This window comes from Poromitra crassiceps (genome assembly GCF_964638095.1).
Source record: "Poromitra crassiceps genome assembly, chromosome: 1".
NCBI lineage: Eukaryota > Metazoa > Chordata > Actinopteri > Beryciformes > Melamphaidae > Poromitra > Poromitra crassiceps.
This window is the reverse complement of record NC_139623.1, coordinates 119089926-119112358: the sequence shown is the minus strand read 5'-3', so window position 1 is coordinate 119112358 and position 22433 is coordinate 119089926. Positions and strand designations below refer to the sequence as shown.

The following is a 22433-nucleotide window of genomic DNA, read 5'->3' as shown; positions in this document are numbered from 1 at the left end:
GGAAGCGCCAGCCGCAAATCGCTGTAAGTCGCTAAAGGTCGAAGGCCAGAAAAGTACAGTCAAATTACTGGTGCCCGCAGGTCAAAAGCAAGGCCAAACCGGGAAGCTCCAGCAGCGAGTCGTTGCTGTAAGACGCCTAGTCAAAGTAAGGCAAGTGACGGACCCATCTCAATTAACCTCCGGTAATCGATCTTCCTTTTGGGGATCCCCTATCCTGGCCTATGCAGATGCCCTCCTCTTGCCTCAAGAGGAGCGCCACTGTCCAATGGAGTCATGCGCCAAAGTATTTGCCATGCATGCCGATTGCTAAATAAAGTTTATTAAATCCTACCGACTGGCCTCTCATGATTGAAGTGAGGTTTCCAGACCAAATTTCAAGCAGAAGGCCACACATGCATAACCTGATCACCCCACGACGTCAGTCAAGTTCTAGTATGATGTCAGCTATGTTGTGGTCAGTCAAGTCCAAGTATGATGTCCGCAATGACGTCAGTTCATTCTAGTATACATAGCAAGGGTCCGTCCCCAATTACTTTTCACCAAGGGCCACATTTTGCTGAGGGCCGAAGGCTGGCGCCGATGCGAAAAAATGTGGGGCATTTGAAACCAGATTTAGAGGAATAACTAATTTTAAATGAACAGTTGTGATGTCATTATTCAGTCTTAACCACCAATATTTGATCATTTTCTCACTGGGTGGGTTAATTTAAGCATAAGTATTTAAGCATATATCAGGGTATATGATATATATATAAGGGTCACACAAGAACAAAGATGCACTCTTGAAGCTAAATAAATCCAAAACCAAAGTTAATTATTTACATTTTTACTTCAAGCTTCCTCAGTGTAGAACAGTCATTTCCTACACATGAGATTACTTTTAGCCTTTTAGTCATCAAGATTATTTAAAGATATTCCATATTCCAGACTGAAATGTTATAACAGAAGTGGAGTATTGGCCAGAATTACATGAACATTTGGACACTTATTCAGCAGGTATTTTGCATGTTGCGTTCAGGTGCACTGTAAAAAAAAAAAAAAAAAAAAGATTAGGGGCCCCTAGACGGCCGGCCCCGGTAAGCCCGTGCATTAAACTGGGACTGAAATGGCTCTATATTCTGACAGCAATCACTGAAATAGAGTGTTTGGTCAGTAACTTGGAACCCCCAACCCCGCTGTCCTCTGTCTCTCTCCTGTAGTCCTGCAGGCAGGGCGGACGTATCTCCGCAACCGTAAGTCGTAGAGACTCATGGGTTGGATTTGGGGTGAAAAAATACATTTACTGTAGTCCTTTACAGGCATCGCGATCTGACCTTCCATTTCCCAGGAAATGTCAACATTTCTCTGATTGGATAATCAGAGAAACTTTCTTGTTTGAAAATGTTCTTCATTGTTTTATGGTGATGTCTTAAAAACATCATATTGAAATGTATTTCCAAACCAGCAAGATATTACTGCCGTGCAGTGAGATAATTTGACTAGAAATATGACAAAATAAGCTGAACACGTCTGGAAACAAGTTAAAATCACTGGACAGCTTGTCACTTTTCACAGTGTAAAGGTTACAAAATACATTTGTGGTGTTTATTCACTTTGCTTCCATGTAATAGTTCCATTCTGAAGCTGTTGGAGTGCCTGGAAAGTTGACACACTCATCAAATACTAATTGGTTGGGGGGGATACACTCAGTTCTGCATGTTTTTCTTTGCTACATGCAGCTATGGCAGCTTCCTATGAAAACCTATAAGTTAGCTTAGTAATGGTGTGCTAATGAACACCTTGCTAATGTTGACTAAAATATAACTTTGTCATGCTATGTCAGAGAGCCACAGATGTTAACATCTATCCTGGCCTTCCCTCCTCCCACTCCACACTCTCCATGGCGACTGAGCGATCCTGCAGCTCATGCTGGTTTTATATGTTGTGGGGACACGATATGGGGCCCGGAAGAGGAAAGACAACTGTAATTTTCTCTTCAAACAAACAAAAACTAGAACCTGAAATCCATAACGGTGGTGAAATTTGGCATCTCTGAGGTTGACACAGCCTGCATCATGCGTTCTTGTAGCCACTTGGTACTCGTAAAACATGTTATCTTTGTTCTGTGGTTTTAGTAACTTGAGGTGTTACTTGAAGTGTCTGAATGACGCATTGTTTCAAACCGCAAGCCTCCTGTGCTTCAACTCAACCTATAACTCTCTCGCTCTCTCTCTCACATGCTCTCTCGCTCTCTCTCTCTTTCCCTGCATGTGTTTTTGCAAGAGTGTGTAGGGTGTTGAGAGTTTTTTAAGGTGTGTCAGGTCAACCCTCCCTCTATCTTGTGAGATGTTTCACCAAAGAACACCAAAAGTCAAAGTATCCATCTCTCTCTCCCTCTCCTTTCTCCCTGTGTCTCTCTCATGTGTCTCTCTCTTTCTCATATCTCTCTCTGTCTCTGTGTATCTCTCTCCATCTTCTCTCTCTCTCTCTCTCTCTCTCTCTCTCTCTCTAGTATTGTGGGCAGGAAGGCTCGAGCGCTGTACGCCTGCAAGGCAGAGCATGACTCGGAGCTGTCCTTCATTGCTGGGACCGTCTTTGAGAACGGTGAGTCAGGCTCTGTGCGGGTAGTGAATAATAATAATAATAATAATAATAATAATAATAATAATAATAATAATAATAATAATAATAATAGTGGGCTGGTGTTTGTGCAAAAAAAAAAAAAATTACTGTCAAGATGAAAAATCTGCCTCGGGGATTGGCTGGACCTCACTAGCCTCCGTGTGGGGGATATATTACAGTTAGAGTTGGGGTCGTAATTCTGTTTGAATCAATCAAAACGGTCATTGGATTTTGCCCTAATTTGGATCATTAAGTTTGCCACCATTTTTCTTGGACTGCCCCTTCTCTAATTAAATGCATTGATTACGCATTAATTCCCCTCTCATTTCTCCCCTTCAGTAGGTGTTGATCAGTAAGGTGTTCAATTGAAAATGCAAAGTGCACTGGAGACGAAATATAACCTCAAACACTCAGGATTGCACTATGCGGTTAATTAGAAGGATTTTGTACACAGCCGAGGGGAATGAGTGGACTGACTGGTAGACTGGAGTGTAATAGACACTCCTTGTTTTGGTGGAAAAACAAGTACACATATTAGAATATTCCACCCACAGGATGACACATGACTGCATTCAAACGTTAGGGTTGTACTACAACCCGGGTTTTACGAGTGAGAAGGAGAGCTCTCACTCTAGTGCCATATTCGCTGCGTACGTAGCCCACTGGAAGACTGTTATTTTTGCTCAAAAAATGACCTTTATTTATAAAACCGACCACCCACCAGTAGGTGGTGTGGTGGCCCCTGGGGCTGAGGCGGCCACCCGCGTGACTACGTCACGCCCGCTCAGCCCAGGGATAGCCACTCATTCTTCCAGCCCGCTGAGAATCGACGCAACCAACGACGCATCGACGCAGCAAGGCTGGGTAGTGAGAGCTCTTCTTCTCACTTGTAAAACCCGGGTTGTAGTACAACCCCAACGTTTTACTTAGTTTCGAACTCGAGCTCTCACTCTAGTGCCAAATTCAACCGCCCTTGCTGCCGGGAGCACCCCTCAGAGCGACCCGAGAGGCATCGGTGAACCACGGCCACATGGCGAACGCTCATGCCCGACCGTATGACATTTGGAGCGGCAACGATACTACCTTCTTGCCACTGACAGTACCGCATGCGCAAACGCGAACCGGACACGTCGAGGCTGTAGTATCTAACAAACGTGTGATGAGAGGACCATGAGGCCGCAACGCACATGTCCTCCACCGATACACCACGCAACAACGCGGAAGATGTCGCAACGCCTCGCGTAGAATGCGCCTTGATACCCTCCGGGGGTATCTTACCCATGGCAGAGTATGCCAAAGCAATCACCTCCACTATCCAGTGTGATAAGCGATCCTTGGAAAGGGGCCCACCCTGGGCCTTCTGTCCCAAAACAGACCAACAACTGCTTTGTAGTGCGTAATGAACGCGTCCTGGCCACCTAGGCCGAGAGCGCCCTTACGGGGCACAGCATGTGCAAGCGCCTCCTCGCCCGAACTGAACGGCGGGGGACAGAATGCTGACAAGTATATGACCATAGACCTAAAGCTGGCATTAATATTCTTAGGTTGATAAGCCGGGTTAGGTCGCAACGTAACCCTGCGCCCATCATCCCCAAAACCCATACAGGCCTGCTGCACCGAGAGGGCAATCAGGTCACCAACCCTCTTTCCTGACGACAAGGCCAGCAGCAGCGCGGTCTTCAAAGACAGAATTTTAGATCGGCGGAGTCCAAGGGCTCAAACGGATGACCCGCGAGCCTGTCCAGCACCGTAAGTCCCATTTGGGAAAGAGGCACCGCGACGGCGGGCGCAACCTACGCGCTCCCTTCATGAAGCGTGAGACCAGAGGGAACGCCCCCACGGGGCTCCCCTCAATTCCCATGTTTCAAGCAGAAATCGCTGCTACGTATACCTTAAGCGACTGCGGGGACTGGCCCGCGTCAAGCAGACTCTGAAGGAAACAGAGAACTGGTCGCACACCTCAGTTCACTGGATCCACGCCCTTGTCCGTGCACCAACGCGAAAAGACCACTTGTACGTGTACTGAGAGCGGGTCGAAGCAGCCCTAGCACTCTGAATAGTGCACACCACATTATCAGGCAAGCCCTGGGCTAGCAAATGGTCCCGTTCAGGAGCCAGACTGCTAGCCTCCACCTGCTGGGGGAGGGGTGGAGCACCTCCCCTTCTGCCTAGGATAGAAGATCCGCCCGCACTGGCAACGCCCAGGGCGGACCTTGCGCCAAGGAGATCAGGTCCGCAACCCATACTGTATCTGCTTGGGCCAAAGGGGGCCACACAAGAGCCGCAGGCGCTGTTCCCCCGCACCTGTCGAATCAGGGGGATCAGGGGGAACGCATAGCGCCCGTCCTGGGGCCAAGCGTGCACCTGAGGGTGGAGGCCCCACCATGTCTGATGTGAGTTGCCCCGAGACAGCAGGCCGGCCCTTTGAAATCCGCCGGCCTAGCACATGAATCGCTGACAGCGAAATAAATGGGGATACGCCCACCGAGGATGGCGGGCTTGTCCTTAAAGCTACAAGCCAAAGGCTGGCACTGAGCCCAGACCGTGGCGAGCTGACGCCCCTGCTGGACGTGTAGCCCCAGCAAGGGGTGGTATGTCCATTGTAGACCACAGAGCCATGTTAGCGCAAGCGGCTTGGCCTCCTGTGGCCTTCCCCACACCGCCTGCATGCGCCAGGTCGGGCTGGTCCTCTTTTGAGCCAGAGACCGAAGACGGGCGTCGTACGCCATTGACGGCGGACTCGCAACTACACTCGGCGGCCTGAACCGCCGTGGAACACCCTGGAGGCCACACACGGATCCCATGAAGGCTCCCAGCCTTCGGGCCCTGGGCTCCGTCAACAGTGGGCTTGTCCTGGGCTCCACAAACCGAGGCCCGGCCGTGGCCATGGGCCAGGGGCACCTCAACCAAGGGGGCAATTTTACCATTTACTGACGAAGGGAATGGGACCCAAGGAGAGCTCCTAACCGAACTCGGGCCCTGGGCACTGAGGACGGTGGGCGTGTCCCTAGAGCTACCAGCCGCAGTGAGCCAACCGGTGGGCTTGACCTGAGCGCTGCCAACCGAGGCCAGGCCGTGGCCATGGACCAAGGTGCGCTGGGCCCCCTGTCAGGCTCCTTGCGCTTGCAGGGCGCGCCCCAACAAAGGGAATGCGACCCAAGGAGAGCTCCCAACCAAACCCGGGCCCTGGGCACCAAGGGCGGTGGGCTTGTCCTTAGAGCTACAAGCCGAAGGCTGGCACTGAGCCCAGACCTTGGCGAGCTGAAACCCCTGCTGGACGTGTAGCGCCAGCAAGGGGCGGTACGTCTATTGTAGACCAAGGAGCCATGTTAGCGGCATGCGACGCGGCGGGCGAGATGCCTGCCACGCCTGAAGACCACCCCTGTAGCACTGATGCAGGGGCTGGGGTGGCTCAGCCCAGGAATGCCCAGCTTAGCTGCGGCCCTGGGCATCACCCCACGAACCCCACGCCTCCTCCCTATCGGGAACCTCCTCCTGGGCAGTCTCGACTAGGGGGTCGTACCCAGGGAATTTGCCCCGCTCTAACTCCAGACTGCTCGTCTAATTCGGACCGGGGCCCCTGGCCCTGTTCGCCCTGAGCAGCAGGGGCTTCACCCACGACAGGTCGGAGAGATTCAACGGACACGTTTCTCCCGAGAGGCGTAGCGCTGGGAGGAATGTCCTCCTCAAGGAGAGCAAAGCTCTAAGACGCAGCACGGCCATCTTGAAGATAGCCCAGCAGCTGCAAGACCGAGGGTTCAAAGCGCCTGTGCAGCGTGCTCATGCCCAACGCAGAACACGCACTTATCGTGCCGGTTCATACTCGGCCAATGTAGTTTTACACAAGGCCCATCCGCTCGCTGACTTTCCCTGCTCAGTAGCACAAGAGAGAAGCAGGAAACTAATCACTAAAATAGCAAGCTCCCACAGGCCGCACCCTGTTAGCGGGAGTACCGTTTTAAGCAAGCTAGCAAACTAGCATGAAGCACAGGCTAGACAGTAAGCAACCCGGAGGCTAGCGAACGTGCGCATGCAACGGTAACGTAAGCGGCAATAGCCTAGCCCGAAGGGAAGGCAACAATACCCACAACCTGTTAACCCGAGAGAACAAGTGTGAACAAGCCACTAGCAGAGCTAGCGTAAGCACTGAGAGACAAGCGTGCGCTAACACAAGCCTGTGCACAAGCCAGTGCAGCGAGCCTCTACCCTGAGTAACACGGGGAAGCGAGCGTGACCGCAAGCTGAAAGCCAGCGGCCCACGAAGCTAGTCAATCTCAGAAGAAACTCCTCAGAGGAAGTTACAATCTAGTAGTATTTGCGCGGCGGCAAGCAACACTTAGCAGCAAGCAAAACTGGCTAAGATGGCGTAAGTACTGAGAGAAGCGGCAAACACACTTGTGTGGAGCGAGCTTACCTAGCTAGCGTATTCGCTCAGCTAATATCTCAGAGCGCCCCCTCCGTGGACGACGCCAGTAATAGCTACACTACAAGCAGTATGTAGGTTCCAGCAATGCCTGTGCAGCGTGCTCATGCCCTAGGCAGAACACACAGCTATCGTGCCGATCGTAACCAGCCAGCGTAGCATCGCACACCTCACAGCTCCTGGCTGTCCCCCCCTTTCTCATGGCAGCCGCCTGGCTCATTGCAGCGTGATTTCTAACCCCACATAGAATAAGCAATAACCACGCCTTGTGGTGCCGGGATTGGCCAGGAGCATTGAAGCTTGGGACTAAAGCACCTGGGGTTTTTTATCTTTTAAAATAAAGATGTTTAAAAAACTATTGCTTGTTACATTTGCAGTGCTGTACCTTTTCTCTGGGTAAGAATTGAGCTTGAAATTAACGATAATGATACATTATATTATATGAGCTATGAACGTGAACACAACACCGTTTATATTATTGCATGTTTTTGTAGATTGTGTACATTGTGTAGATTACAATTATTATGCTTATTATTATTATTACTATGCTAAGGAAGGTAGGTGACCATAATTCATTTCAATGTCCGCTCTCAATGTCCGCTCTCGAAATCGCTGTCCGTTCTCCAGAGCTATTCAGTTGGTTCATGAAATCGCTGGGCTGCGTGCCCTCCAGTGTTGCTCCTGGCCAATCCCGGCGCCACAGGGCGTGGTTATTGCTTATCCTATGTGGGGTTAGAAATCACGCCTCATTGCACGAGTTAAGAAGCTAACTCGTAGCAAGCACCCGCAGGCTGTACCAGGAATTAGTGGAGGTTTTACCGTATAAGCTAAGCAGTAAGCCGCCCTGAGGCTAGCGAACCTGCACGTGCATCGGTAAGCGGGTGGTAGCAGAAGCTAACGCACAATATGGCCAGATGCTAGCCGCACTGTTGCGAGCTAGCTATCTAGTTAATAACTGAGAGCACAGCTCTTGAGCTACTACTCTCTCTAACGTTACTCCAGCCGGAGTGAACGTACGCGCTCTACACGGAGGTAGCCTGCACCTAATGTGCTAGCACACAAGATACTATTTGCGCGGATGCAAGCTCTATCTATTTAACAATTGGGTGCGTTACCCCGTCCGGGGAAAACACAGCCGGCTACACGGTGTTAGCCTATTGTTCTGTGCTAATACAAGTGAGACGCTATTTGCACGTATGCAAGCTAGCTATCTATTCTGTGGACTTCAGGAGGACCAGCACTGAGCCGAACCCTATCTCTAATCGGGGGTGAGGAGGTGGTGAGTGTGGACAGCTATAAATACCTGGGTGTTCACCTGGACAAAAAACTGGACTGGAGATGCAACACCGAGGCTGTCTACAAGAAGGGGCAGAGCAGACTCTATTTCCTGAGGAGGCTCAGATCCTTCAACGTGTGCAGCAAGATGCTGCATATCTTTTATCAGTCTGTGGTAGCAAGCGCAATTCTCTTTGCAGCCACCTGCTGGGGCAACTGCATCAGAGCCAGCGACTCTAACAAGCTGAACAAACTTGTTCGAAGAGCGGGCTCTGTGCTGGGGACCACTCTGGAACCCCTGGAGGTGGTTGTGGAGGGAAGGATGCTACAAAAAATACTCAAAATCATGGATGACACGACACCCCCCCTTTACGACCTGCTGGCTGGACAACGGAGCGGTTTCAGTCAGAGGCTCCGTCAGCTTCCCTGCAGCAAGGAGCGTTACAGGAGGTCTTTCATACCCACCGCAATAACAATTTTCAATAACTCCTGGACACGCAGAGAGAGGAGGGCCCTCCTCTCCCTACCGCCCCCTCCCCTCCCGCCCTCCTGAACATTGAATCCAATGCACTGTGCACATGCCCACATTGCACACTCACTATGTATAGTACTGTATGTATAGTCATATCAATCATTATATAAATAACAAACTGTACAGCTTTAGTTTAGTTATAGAAATAATATAAATATAAATAATAGTATTATTCAATAGGAGTATTTAGTTGATTTGATTTAATTTACCTACAGTTTCTGGGAAACGTAAGATGTAAAGGCGGTGGAAGTAAAGTGGTATATATTGTATATTGTATATTTTCGCGTATTGGTTTGTTTCTTTTCTTATTGCAATATTTTAATACTGGTGTTTCTGCTGGTGTTACCGCTACACTACCCGGAGGCCCAACTCAAGTACAAGTAAAATTATTGATTGAGACTGCATGACTTTAGACCTGTTATGAATCAGGGGGGGTCTTTTGTAATATTGAGGTTACAAACTGAAGCTCAGACCACGTCCGTGTCATTGATATACTTGTTCACAGAATTTAAATCCGCGCTCTTTGTTTTGACATGCTGGTTTCCACCAGTTCCGGCTGCCTTCTGCTTGCGTGACGTCAGCGTGTCCTCGAGCATACGCACAAAGGGATTTTCATATAACCATATAACATTTCACTCTGACTTTGGTCTGAGTGAAATGTTCTATGGTCTCTCCTGTTTCTAAATATAGCTGAATCACTTGGTTTGACCAAAAGCGTTTTACGAAATGTCCATGAAAAAATGAATGCCGGAAAATCCCATGGTGTGTATGCCGAACCCGGAAGAGGGCGTGCCTTTGGCACTCTATCCAACCGTGGCCCAGGTCTGGGGAATCCCCCGCTCCCCTACTCCACCATTTAATGGTGCTGATCTGGGCTCAGTGACAGAACTGCAGGTTGTTTAGATACACCAGAGTCCCAGGGGTCAATAGGTCACTTTAGGGAAATGTAATCCCCACACTGTATACATGGCATATGAGTAGAGTAACTTACAGAGCACTGTCTTAACACTGTATACAGTACATGTCATATGAGTAGAGTTACAGAGCAGTGTCTTAACACTGTATACAGTACATGTCATATGAGTAGAGTTACAGAGCAGTGTCTTAACACTGTATACATGCCATATGAGTATAGAGTTACAGAGCAGTGTCTTAACACTGTATACATGCCATATGAGTATAGAGTTACAGAGCAGTGTCTTAACACTGTATACATGCCATATGAGTATAGAGTTACAGAGCAGTGTCTTAACACTGTATACAGTACATACCATATGAGTAGAGTTACAGAGCAGTGTCTTAACACTGTATACAGTACATACCATATGAGTAGAGTTACAGAGCAGTGTCTTAACACTGTATACAGTACATGCCATATGAGTAGAGTTACAGAGCAGTGTCTTAACACTGTATACAGTACATGCCATATGAGTAGAGTTACAGAGCAGTGTCTTAACACTGTATACATGCCATATGAGTATAGAGTTACAGAGCAGTGTCTTAACACTGTATACAGTACATGCCATATGAGTAGAGTTACAGAGCAGTGTCTTAACACTGTATACATGCCATATGAGTATAGAGTTACAGAGCAGTGTCTTAACACTGTATACAGTACATGCCATATGAGTATAGAGTGACAGAGCAGTGTCTTAACACTGTATACAGTACATACCATATGAGTATAGAGTTACAGAGCAGTGTCTTAACACTCTATACAGTACATGCCATATGAGTAGAGTTACAGAGGAGTGTCTTAACACTCTATACAGTACATGCCATATGAGTAGAGTTACAGAGCAGTGTCTTAACACTGTATACAGTACATGCCATATGAGTAGAGTTACAGAGCAGTGTCTTAACACGGTATACAGTACATACCATATGAGTATAGAGTTACAGAGCAGTGTCTTAACACTGTATACAGTACATGCCATATGAGTAGAGTTACAGAGGAGTGTCTTAACACTGTATACATGGCATATGAGTAGAGTTACAGAGCAGTGTCTTAACACTGTATACATGGCATATGAGTAGAGTTACAGAGCAGTGTCTTAACACGGTATACAGTACATGCCATATGAGTAGAGTTACAGAGCAGTGTCTTAACACTGTATACATGGCATATGAGTAGAGTTACAGAGCAGTGTCTTAACACTGTATACATGCCATATGAGTATAGAGTTACAGAGCAGTGTCTTAACACTCTATACAGTACATGCCATATGAGTATAGAGTTACAGAGCAGTGTCTTAACACTGTATACATGCCATATGAGTAGAGTTACAGAGCAGTGTCTTAACACTGTATACATGCCATATGAGTATAGAGTTACAGAGCAGTGTCTTAACACTCTATACAGTACATGCCATATGAGTATAGAGTTACAGAGCAGTGTCTTAACACTCTATACAGTACATGCCATATGAGTAGAGTTACAGAGCAGTGTCTTAACACTGTATACATGCCATATGAGTAGAGTTACAGAGCAGTGTCTTAACACTCTATACAGTACATGCCATATGAGTATAGAGTTACAGAGCAGTGTCTTAACACTGTATACAGTACATGCCATATGAGTAGAGTTACAGAGCAGTGTCTTAACACTGTATACATGCCATATGACTAGAGTTACAGAGCAGTGTCTTAACACTGTATACATGCCATATGAGTAGAGTTACAGAGCAGTGTCTTAACACTGTATACAGTACATGCCATATGAGTAGAGTTACAGAGCAGTGTCTTAACACTGTATACATGCCATATGAGTATAGAGTTACAGAGCAGTGTCTTAACACTGTATACAGTACATGCCATATGAGTAGAGTTACAGAGCAGTGTCTTAACACTGTATACAGTACATACCATATGAGTAGAGTTACAGAGCAGTGTCTTAACACTGTATACAGTACATACCATATGAGTAGAGTTACAGAGCAGTGTCTTAACACTGTATACATGCCATATGAGTAGAGTTACAGAGCAGTGTCTTAACACTGTATACATGGCATATGAGTAGAGTTACAGAGCAGTGTCTTAACACGGTATACAGGCCATATGAGTAGAGTTACAGAGCAGTGTCTTAACACTGTATACAGTACATGCCATATGAGTAGAGTTACAGAGCAGTGTCTTAACACTGTATACAGTACATACCATATGAGTATAGAGTTACAGAGCAGTGTCTTAACACGGTATACAGTACATACCATATGAGTATAGTGTTACAGAGCAGTGTCTTAACACGGTATACAGTACATGCCATATGAGTAGAGTTACAGAGCAGTGTCTTAACACTGTATACAGTACATGCCATATGAGTAGAGTTACAGAGCAGTGTCTTAACACTGTATACAGTACATGCCATATGAGTAGAGTTACAGAGCAGTGTCTTAACACTGTATACATACCATATGAGTATAGAGTTACAGAGCAGTGTCTTAACACTGTATACAGTACATGCCATATGAGTAGAGTTACAGAGCAGTGTCTTAACACTGTATACATACCATATGAGTATAGAGTTACAGAGCAGTGTCTTAACACTGTATACAGTACATGCCATATGAGTAGAGTTACAGAGCAGTGTCTTAACACTGTATACATACCATATGAGTATAGAGTTACAGAGCAGTGTCTTAACACTGTATACAGTACATGCCATATGAGTAGAGTTACAGAGCAGTGTCTTAACACTGTATACATACCATATGAGTATAGAGTTATAGAGCAGTGTCTTAACACGGTATACAGTACATGCCATATGAGTAGAGTTACAGAGCAGTGTCTGAACACTGTATACATACCATATGAGTATAGAGTTACAGAGCAGTGTCTTAACACTGTATACAGTACATGCCATATGAGTAGAGTTACAGAGCAGTGTCTTAACACTGTATACAGTACATGCCATATGACTAGAGTTACAGAGCAGTGTCTTAACACTGTATACAGTACATACCATATGAGTATAGAGTTACAGAGCAGTGTCTTAACACTGTATACAGTACATACCATATGAGTATAGTGTTACAGAGCACTGTCTTAACACTGTATACAGTACATGCCATATGACTAGAGTTACAGAGCAGTGTCTTAACACTGTATACAGTACATACCATATGAGTATAGAGTTACAGAGCAGTGTCTTAACACTGTATACAGTACATGCCATATGAGTATAGAGTTACAGAGCAGTGTCTTAACACTGTATACATACCATATGAGTATAGAGTTACAGAGCAGTGTCTTAACACGGTATACAGTACATGCCATATGAGTATAGAGTTACAGAGCAGTGTCTTAACACTGTATACATACCATATGAGTATAGTGTTACAGAGCACTGTCTTAACACTGTATACAGTACATACCATATGACTAGAGTTACAGAGCAGTGTCTTAACACTGTATACAGTACATGGCATATGAGTATAGTGTTACAGAGCACTGTCTTAACACTGTATACAGTACATACCATATGAGTATAGTGTTACAGAGCACTGTCTTAACACTGTATACAGTACATACCATATGACTAGAGTTACAGAGCAGTGTCTTAACACTGTATACAGTACATGGCATATGAGTATAGTGTTACAGAGCACTGTCTTAACACTGTATACAGTACATACCATATGAGTATAGAGTTACAGAGCAGTGTCTTAACACGGTATACAGTACATACCATATGAGTATAGTGTTACAGAGCAGCGTCTTAACACGGTATACAGTACATGCCATATGAGTAGAGTTACAGAGCAGTGTCTTAACACGGTATACAGTACATACCATATGAGTAGAGTTACAGAGCAGTGTCTTAACACGGTATACAGTACATGCCATATGAGTAGTGTTACAGAGCAGTGTCTTAACACGGTATACAGTACATGCCATATGAGTAGAGTTACAGAGCAGTGTCTTAACACGGTATACAGTACATGCCATATGCAGAAATACTGCAGGAAAAGTGTTTTCTGAGACACTTAAATCAGGCGGCTGGGAGAAGAAGATGGAAGGAGACAAACGGCTCATGCGTGGTCTGGGCTCTTTTTGCTGTGTCTCTGTTCAATGCAGCTCTGCGGCAGCATGGCCTGTGTGAGCTCCCTGACAGAATCCTCCCCTGCTGTCTGTGCTGTGGTAAAGCACACAATTGACTTCTACCACCACTTTGTGTTGACTTCCTGTTTGTTAAGACATGTTGCCAGAAGGACTTTCTTGGTTTGAGATGTTTTTATCGTATTTATGGTGTTTATGTTACAGTATGCTGCGGGTCAGCATTCCACAGACACGCATAATTAATCCAATTATGTTACTTCCTCTGAAGCACAGTATTGTTGCAGTTCATACACGTCGAGCTCCGCACTATTAGTCACAGTATTAGAGTTGTTTGGACACGTTTACCCCGAATCCAAGGCAGACTTTCTGTTGGAGCATTCATTAGCTGACAAGCTCAACTTCACGTCAACTTGTTAATATCCACAGTATAATATATTCACATAGTGTTTATATCCACAGTATACTATATTCACATAGTGTTTATATCCACAGTATAATATATTGATATAGTGTCTATATCCACAGTATAATATATTCACATAGTGTTTATAGCCACAGTATAATTCACATAGTGTTTATATCCACAGTATAATATATTCACATAGTGTTTATATCCACAGTATAATATATTCACATAATGTTTATATCCACAGTATAATATATTCACATAGTGTTTATATCCACAGTATAATATATTCACATAGTGTTTATATCCACAGTATAATATATTCACATAATGTTTATATCCACAGTATAATATATTCACATAGTGTTTATATCCACAGTATAATATATTCACATAGTGTTTATATCCACAGTATAATATATTCACATAGTGTTTATATCCACAGTATAATATATTCACATAGTGTTTATAGCCACAGTATAATTCACATAGTGTTTATATCCACAGTATAATATATTCACATAGTGTTTATATCCACAGTATAATATATTCACATAATGTTTATATCCACAGTATAATATATTCACATAGTGTTTATATCCACAGTATAATATATTCACATAGTGTTTATATCCACAGTATAATATATTCACATAGTGTTTATATCCACAGTATAATATATTCACATAATGTTTATATCCACAGTATAATATATTCACATAGTGTTTATATCCACAGTATAATATATTCACATAGTGTTTATATCCACAGTATAATATATTCACATAATGTTTATATCCACAGTATAATATATTCACATAGTGTTTCTATCCACAGTATAATATATTCACATAGTGTTTATATCCACAGTATAATATATTCACATAGTGTGTTTACAGCTTGATGGTATGTTACATTTCATGAAACATAAAACGGAGCAAAAATGACTGAAGTTTATAGCAGCCGAGGAATAATTGCTGTTGTTTTCCACAACCACTGTAACACATTCAAGTCAATGTTATTGCATAGGGACGGGAATATTTATATCCCCACCACCACAACCGCCTGATTAAATTATTATTAACGGGAATAATCAAATATTTTTAGAAATGGAAAAACAAAAACAACTGATTTTAATGATGCTTTTAATGACGTACTTAAGAGTCAGAACATTTCTATCATTATAGCACTGTCTGGCAGCAGTAGTGAATGCAGGCAAAGAAGAGCTGACTGTGCACTGTAACTGAAGCAGTTTAAAATGTAGCAAAGTACATTACTTCAAACAAAATGTACTTAAGTAAAAGTAAAATAACTCATTAAAGAAAATACTCAATAAAGTACAAGTACAGGAAAAAGCTATTCAATTCCAGTAATTTGAGTATTGTAATTACTTACTAATGTGAAGGCCTCAGTCATACTGATTAATCCAAAGTTTCCCCAAGTTTTCTATGAACTGCGTACCAGAAACTGTCCATCTATTGGCCCTCGCTAACTGTCTGTTGCCAAGGAAAGTTGCTATTGGCTGCTCAAAAAGTCGCTAGAAGTCGCCAGATGACATAATGCTAATTTACATAAGAATAACCTATATAACCTACACGTCAGTCCACGCTCGCAACGGAGGGAGGGCTACATTGTGTGTGGGAAGCACTGTGATCATCTGGACCTGTCTGGATGACAGAGAAAAGCGGCATCAGCCATACCAAATGCTTTGCCAATAAATGACCAATAAGACAATTTTCCACAAATGGTGGACAATAAAGTTATATTCTATTCTATAATTTTACTTCTACTAAGTCAAATTTCTTCAAAGTAACAGTACTTCTACTTGAGTGGATTTATTTCTGTAGTCTTTCTACCCCTGCTTCACAGTCCTGTACATCACAAATGTTCTTCATTTACATGCATTCAGTTGGTTTTCTGCTGCGTCTAGAGTAGACGTAGGTAACAGTGTACTGTAGGTAAGGTGAGGTCATGTGACCCGGGCCTGTAGGTAAGGTGAGGTCATAGGACCCCGGCATGTCTGGAGTCTGACATTATTTAATGTTGTGGAGCATTAGGAGCTGCCCTGGAAACATCAGAAATGGCATGAGGAACATCCTTAAAGTGATAATCCGGAAGATTTTCATGTAAATAAATGTCTGTAAAGTCAATATATATCGCCAACTGAGTTAACACAATGGTGATTGTGCTCGGAGTCCGCTCTGAACTTTCCCACAGCCGTGCAACAGTCTCTGACACAGGGGACAACTGTTGCCAAAAAACTCATCCTCAAGGAATGGAAGTCCTCCTCTTCACCTTCTTTCCAACTATGGTTGACGGACATGACCTCGGTTATACAGATGGAGAGACTTAGGTTCCTGAGGACCAATTCACTTCAAACCATTTGGGACCCATTTCTAGCATACCTTGATGAGGTTAGGGGTGACTGGTGACTCGCCTGGCTGGTTTCTCATGGACCCTTTGCGTGGGATCCCAGGCATGATATCACAAGCACATAAGCACCTTATGCGGCTGGTAATCACGTAATATTGAATATCAATAATATATGTATGTTTTTTCTTTTCTTTTCTGTGTCTTAGGTCGCTTTCACATATAAGCTGGTGGACTCGGTGCAATTCGGGGGGCGTGAAGTTGCAACATTGTTTCATTTTTCATTTGGTTCGGTTCGCTTTCACACATGCAATTTGCCAAGCGCACCAAACTTTCTGAGCAATGTCATGTGGTCGAAACGGTCACTCGTCTATTGGACAGAATATAGACAGGGACAATATATATCTCTCCTCTTCTGCCGCCCTGCCTGCTGAGGGCTGACTGAACAACACAAGTGAATCCACAACCCATAGAGAAACCACCTTTATGCGATCTTGGGATTTCTGGTTTTACTTTGGTGTCACTATCAAATAAATATTTTACAAGAATGCGCCAAATATGAGCAGCAGATGAGGCAGCGAGCTGTTGGGTCCAACATCATTCTGCAGATGAGACGAGACGAGCAAGGCAGCGCTGTGCGCACTGACCCGTGTGTGTGTGTGTGTGTGTGAGCGCCGCAGTGTTTGTTTTGCTTCCTTCTACACCTTCTACTCATGATGCACTGCCTTTCCTATATTTGCTCTTGTGTTTGGTTCGGTTTGCTTTCACACCACAAACGAGTTCACTTGCAAACGAACCGAGACCTACATTTTCAAGCGGACCAGAGTTTGCTTGTTTGTTCCGCAACAGAGTTTGTTTGTGCTTTCACACCACCCCAAACGAAGCGCATGTGTGTGTGTGTGTGTGTGTGTGTGTGTGTGTGTGTGTGTGTGTGTGCGCGGTTAAAGCGGACCAAACAGCTTATATGTGAAAGCGACCTGAGCATGTTCGTTTGACTTGTTTGTCCATTGTTATGAAAATGTGAAAATAAAATAGATTAAAAAAAAAAAAAGCGGAGTAGGAACAAGTTGCTGTTGTTTCCGCCTTATTATGATCCCACTGGAGATGTAGGCAGAAGACACCCTGCGCCCGCCTATGCAGCAGTCAAGTGCCGGGATTGGCCAGGAGTGAGCCTTTTGTTCCCTTGACAGCTCAAATCTCCCACATACACACACACACTCTGCGCCCAGCCACCCACGTGTCATAACGATCTCCAGTGGGATCCATAATAATGCACCGCTGACCAACCTCTTCTTCTTTTGAGTTGTGTGGCGGTTGGCATCCACATGTTGCATTACCGCCCCCCCACTGGCCAACTTGAATGCATTAAAGAAAAACTTCACGTCACATATGCAACACTATGTTTGGATCTCACCTGCAATTACTGCTCATGGCCATAGGTGTTGTTAGGGACAATTATCACTTTAACTGTCCTGTTCTCAGTTACTGTATGTGTCTATCTCTTACCCCACTGCCCCCTCGGCCTCTGTCTCTCTCATACCTCTCTCTCTCTCATACCTATCTGTGTAGTCCATCGCTCCAGGGAGCCCGGCTGGCTAGAGGGAACTCTGGATGGTCGGACGGGGCTGATACCAGAGAACTATCTGGAGTTCATGTAGCCCGGACTGGACCTCACAGGACCGGACTGGGCAAACTGGGCTGCATGGGACCGGAGCGCATCACATCTGACCGGACTGGACTGTTGTTGATTAGAGCGGACTGGAAGTGAAACTGGAGCAATGTGACGGAGCGGAGCGGAGTGGGGCGAAACCACTGAGTTGCACTGGAAAAAAAAGACGAGAAGAAGAAGACGAGACCCCCTGTGGTTTCCGACTCTTATTGGATTAGTATGGAGCTTCCTGGTCGATGACGTGGTAATGAATCTCGTGTGTGTGTGTGTGTGTGTGTGTGTGTGTGCGCGTGTGAAAGACCCAGGCGGAGAGGGAGAGAGACAAAAGTGACTTGTAGAAATGAGTTAATATGGCTGAGCTGTAAGGTATGCACTGCCACTGCTTTGAGCATCTCCTCTTACTACAGGGTTCCTATGTAAGTATGAAAAGTATGGAATTTGATTTTTGTATTTTCCAGGTCTTAAAAAGTATGGAAAAAGGAAAAGAGAGTATGGGCAAATATTTGTGTTTCCAGACTATATTGTCTATTGTGAGTACCTGACTATTCCTTTTTCTAAATAATAAAATCCAGAATTTAAGGAGGGAAATGAATTGATAATACAAGCTAGTGTTTTATCATGGCATCAGAATGTAACATACATGTTAACAGTTGGATTTTAAAACCATTTAGTTACATAATAAACATCTAGCTGTAGCCCCACCCCACAGCGGTATCACTCCCAGTATCAATATTGCCGATACGCAAGGTATGCCGAAAAGGACCGTCTGACCATCTGGAGTCTGCATCAGACTCTGGCTTCAGAAGCGTTCACATTATAAGCTGCTGACTCTAAGATAGCCGCAGTGATGCTTCTTTAGCATTGGGAGTTTGAACACTGATAGAAATACGCTGATGAAGGAGACTGGGAAGTGCCTGGCTCTACTGTAGCTCAGTCAGATAAACAGCTGCTTGGTGTGTAGCTGGTTGCTGGTTCAAATCCCACATTTCACTCTTTGTGTCAGTGTGAAATCGGAAGCTGAAGTCCAAACAGCTCACAGCTCAGCAGGATGAGTAGCTGAGACTCTGTCTCTACCTGACACTCTGAGCGTGGGTTCAATCTCTGATGGAGGAAACATGTCTTTAACATGCCTGAGCGACACTGCATCTCCTACAGGCAGATCCACAGAAACACACAGTGTGGACAGACTGCAAAGAAATCCAGACCGGCTGCTGTCAGGACTGGAATCCATACATTCTGCTACCGACTGGGCCCATACAGTCTAGATTTGTTTTGTGCCGTTTTCTTCTGCTATTTCCGTCTGACGTCCGACGCCTGGCGTCCACATGATTGCTACTATCATTATCCCGCCAAAATAAAAAAAATCATGTAAAAGTTCAGCTGTCTATGGATTCCTATCTCATAACCACCTGCACATCTCTGTTGAATTTGGGGGGGGGCTCCAGGTAGTGGTGGTGGAGCAGGAATCGAACCGGCCACCCGCATGCACCCGCGTCTCTATGTGGTCAACAAATACATCGCACCACCAACTCCCCTTCACTCTCACAACTCTTCTCTGAGCGCTTTTATCTATTTCCTCTGGCTGTCGCCGTTCAAAACTGATTGAGGCTTGAGCCCACAACCTCAAACCCACTGGGCAGCAATTAAACTCTCGGAGCCACTGGGTCATACTTTTTAAGACATGTTTTTCTGCGCTTTTCACTCTTTCCTCTGGCTGTCGCTGTTCAAACTGATTGAGGCTCAAACCCACACCCTCAAAAGTGACTGAGGCTTGAACCCACAACCTCAATACAGCTGGGCAGCAATCAACTCTATGAGCCACTGGGTCCTACTTCTACTCTTCCACTTAAGAGCTTTTCAGTAGTTCATCTGGGTGTCACTTTCAATACCCCTGAGGCTCAAAACCACAACCTTCATGCAGCTGTCAAAGTCTGTGAGCCACTTAGTCTTACAAGGTCTGTCAGAGCTTTTCAGTCTTCACTTGGGAAGTTGTTCTTCAAAATACAAGCTTTCACTGAGGCTCGAACCCACGAGCTCAAAACTGACTGTGGCTCAAACCAGCAAGCTTCAAACTGGTGGGCAGCTATTAAACTCTCTGAGCCACTGGGTTACACTTCATAAGACAGGTTTTTCTCAGAGCATTTCACTCTTTCCTCTGGCTGTTGCCGTTGAAAACAGACTGAGGCTCGAACCCACGACCTCAAAACTGACTGAGGCTCAGACCCACGAGCTGAATACTGCTGGACAGTAATCCAACTTTCTCAGCCACTGGGTCACACTTCTTAAAAGTGTTTTTTCTTTCTTCTTTCATCTACTTTCAAAACTCTCAATGAGGCTCAAACCCACAACCTCAAAATTGTCATGCAGCAGCTGTCAAAGTCTGTGAGCCACTGAGCCTCACATGGCCAAGTCATTTCTGTCAGAGCTTTCCGGGCTTCACTTGAGAAGTTCTACAAAGTCCAAGCTTCCACTGAGGCTCAAACCCAAAACCTCCAAATTGCGGTGTGGCCATTAGGTGTGATTTTCAATGGGGACATGTCCCCACCACTTTTCAACACAAAGTCACGCCCTTGTGTACTCAGATGTCAAATATGGTCTGACAGAGAAGTCTGGAAATTTGAGCCTGGAAAAGTATGGCATTTTGAAATGGAACATGTGTAGGAACCCTGTTACTACAACTGTTACAAAAATATATATTCAAAAAACTCCCTGTGTTTTTTGGGAGGGGCTATGAGGACAGGAAACACAAAAAGCAGGTGGCGTTCATTTTCGGACTCTGAGCTCGCGCGTTCGCCTCCTGGCCCAGCGGTCGTCGGTGGCGTCCAGGAGCTCTTAATGCTGACCGGCTGTAAATGTGTTGCTGCTGTGCTCAACCTGGCTGTTTCAGAGATGCAGCACAGCATCGGCCTCCAAGCTTCGGGTTTGTCCCTTTTTAAAGTCCATGCCCCCCCCCCCCCCCCCACACACACACACACACACACAGTGGGGAAAAAAAGGAGCTCTGCAAGCAGATCAGTGGTTCATCACGCTACTCAGGAGGAAGAGATGATTCCCACTGGTGACTGTAATACAGGCCCAGCTGTGCCCAACCACAGTCTGACTGTCACTCGTTATTTTATGTTATTTCTGTCCTCCTCCCTCCTGCCCCCCTGGGGAAACCCCCATTGAGCCTGGAGGTTGTCTTTTTCACATCGGCCCAATCCATAAATGTCCCACTACAGCAAGGCCCTGAAAGGAGCATTCCACTGGCTCCTTATTTCCCCAGCTTTTGCCATCAAGCTGATGGATTCTGACCTGAATCATCAACGGGACAGGGTGAGCGAGCAATCAATTCAAGTCATTTGAAAACCAAATCTGAGCCATAATTATTTACACCGTCATCACCGGGAACTCAGCATGGCTATCTTGCTATCTAGCTGCTTCTTACTGCTCGCCTCTACAGTCACCCCACTCCCTCACCAAATAACTAAAAGGCCGCTCAACCATGACGATAATAAGCTAATTATCTGGACCAGAGCCACATTTACCTTTGTTTCGGGGGTTCAGACCAAAACACGAGTGGTTCCCAGTGTTTCCTAAAGTCAAATCTCGGGGAGTGATTGATGACACATGTATGACATGACCACCATTAAGGGAAAAGGTCACTCCAGATATTTCTTAATTAGCAAGTACTGAATTTAAAAAAATGATTTGTATGTTGGTCTGCTTCAGGGCTCCATTTCCTACCAGTCCAAGCTGAATGTCATTATTTTGTTCTTATTTTCTATCTATCTGTCAGCTAGCCTGGACAAAGAGTTTTCCTTGATCTTCATGCTTTCATTTTGGACAGAATATAATGACCATTTTAGCATTGTAACAAATGGGAGAAAAACAATCTTTTAAATGTGAAACTAGACTACTTTGTTCATATGAAAACCTCTTTATTTATGAGACTTTCTCAAAGACGCAATTCTGAACTGTATTCGCTCTTTTTTGGAGTGTATTATATTATTGCCATTGTAAATAAATACACAGCATTTGATAAGGTATACTTTTTTTTGAGTATGAAATTTTATATTTTGTATTTTTAGCATACTAACTTAATTCCTTAGCATCTCAG

General features: G+C 45.0%; 1 protein-coding gene across 1 annotated transcript in view; it reads left to right on the top strand.

Moving 5' to 3' along the window:
* LOC310785637 (rho GTPase-activating protein 26-like) overlaps nucleotides 1–22433 on the top strand; it is a gene marked incomplete at its 5' end in the record, with an annotated part of 276223 nt that extends 253790 nt beyond the window's left edge. The window contains 2 exons of the mRNA XM_083646781.1: nucleotides 2492–2583; nucleotides 18235–22433. Of these exons, the coding sequence (XP_083502907.1) occupies nucleotides 2492–2583; nucleotides 18235–18323 (181 nt within the window). The 3' untranslated portion in view covers nucleotides 18324–22433. The remainder of the gene's footprint in view (nucleotides 1–2491; nucleotides 2584–18234) is intronic.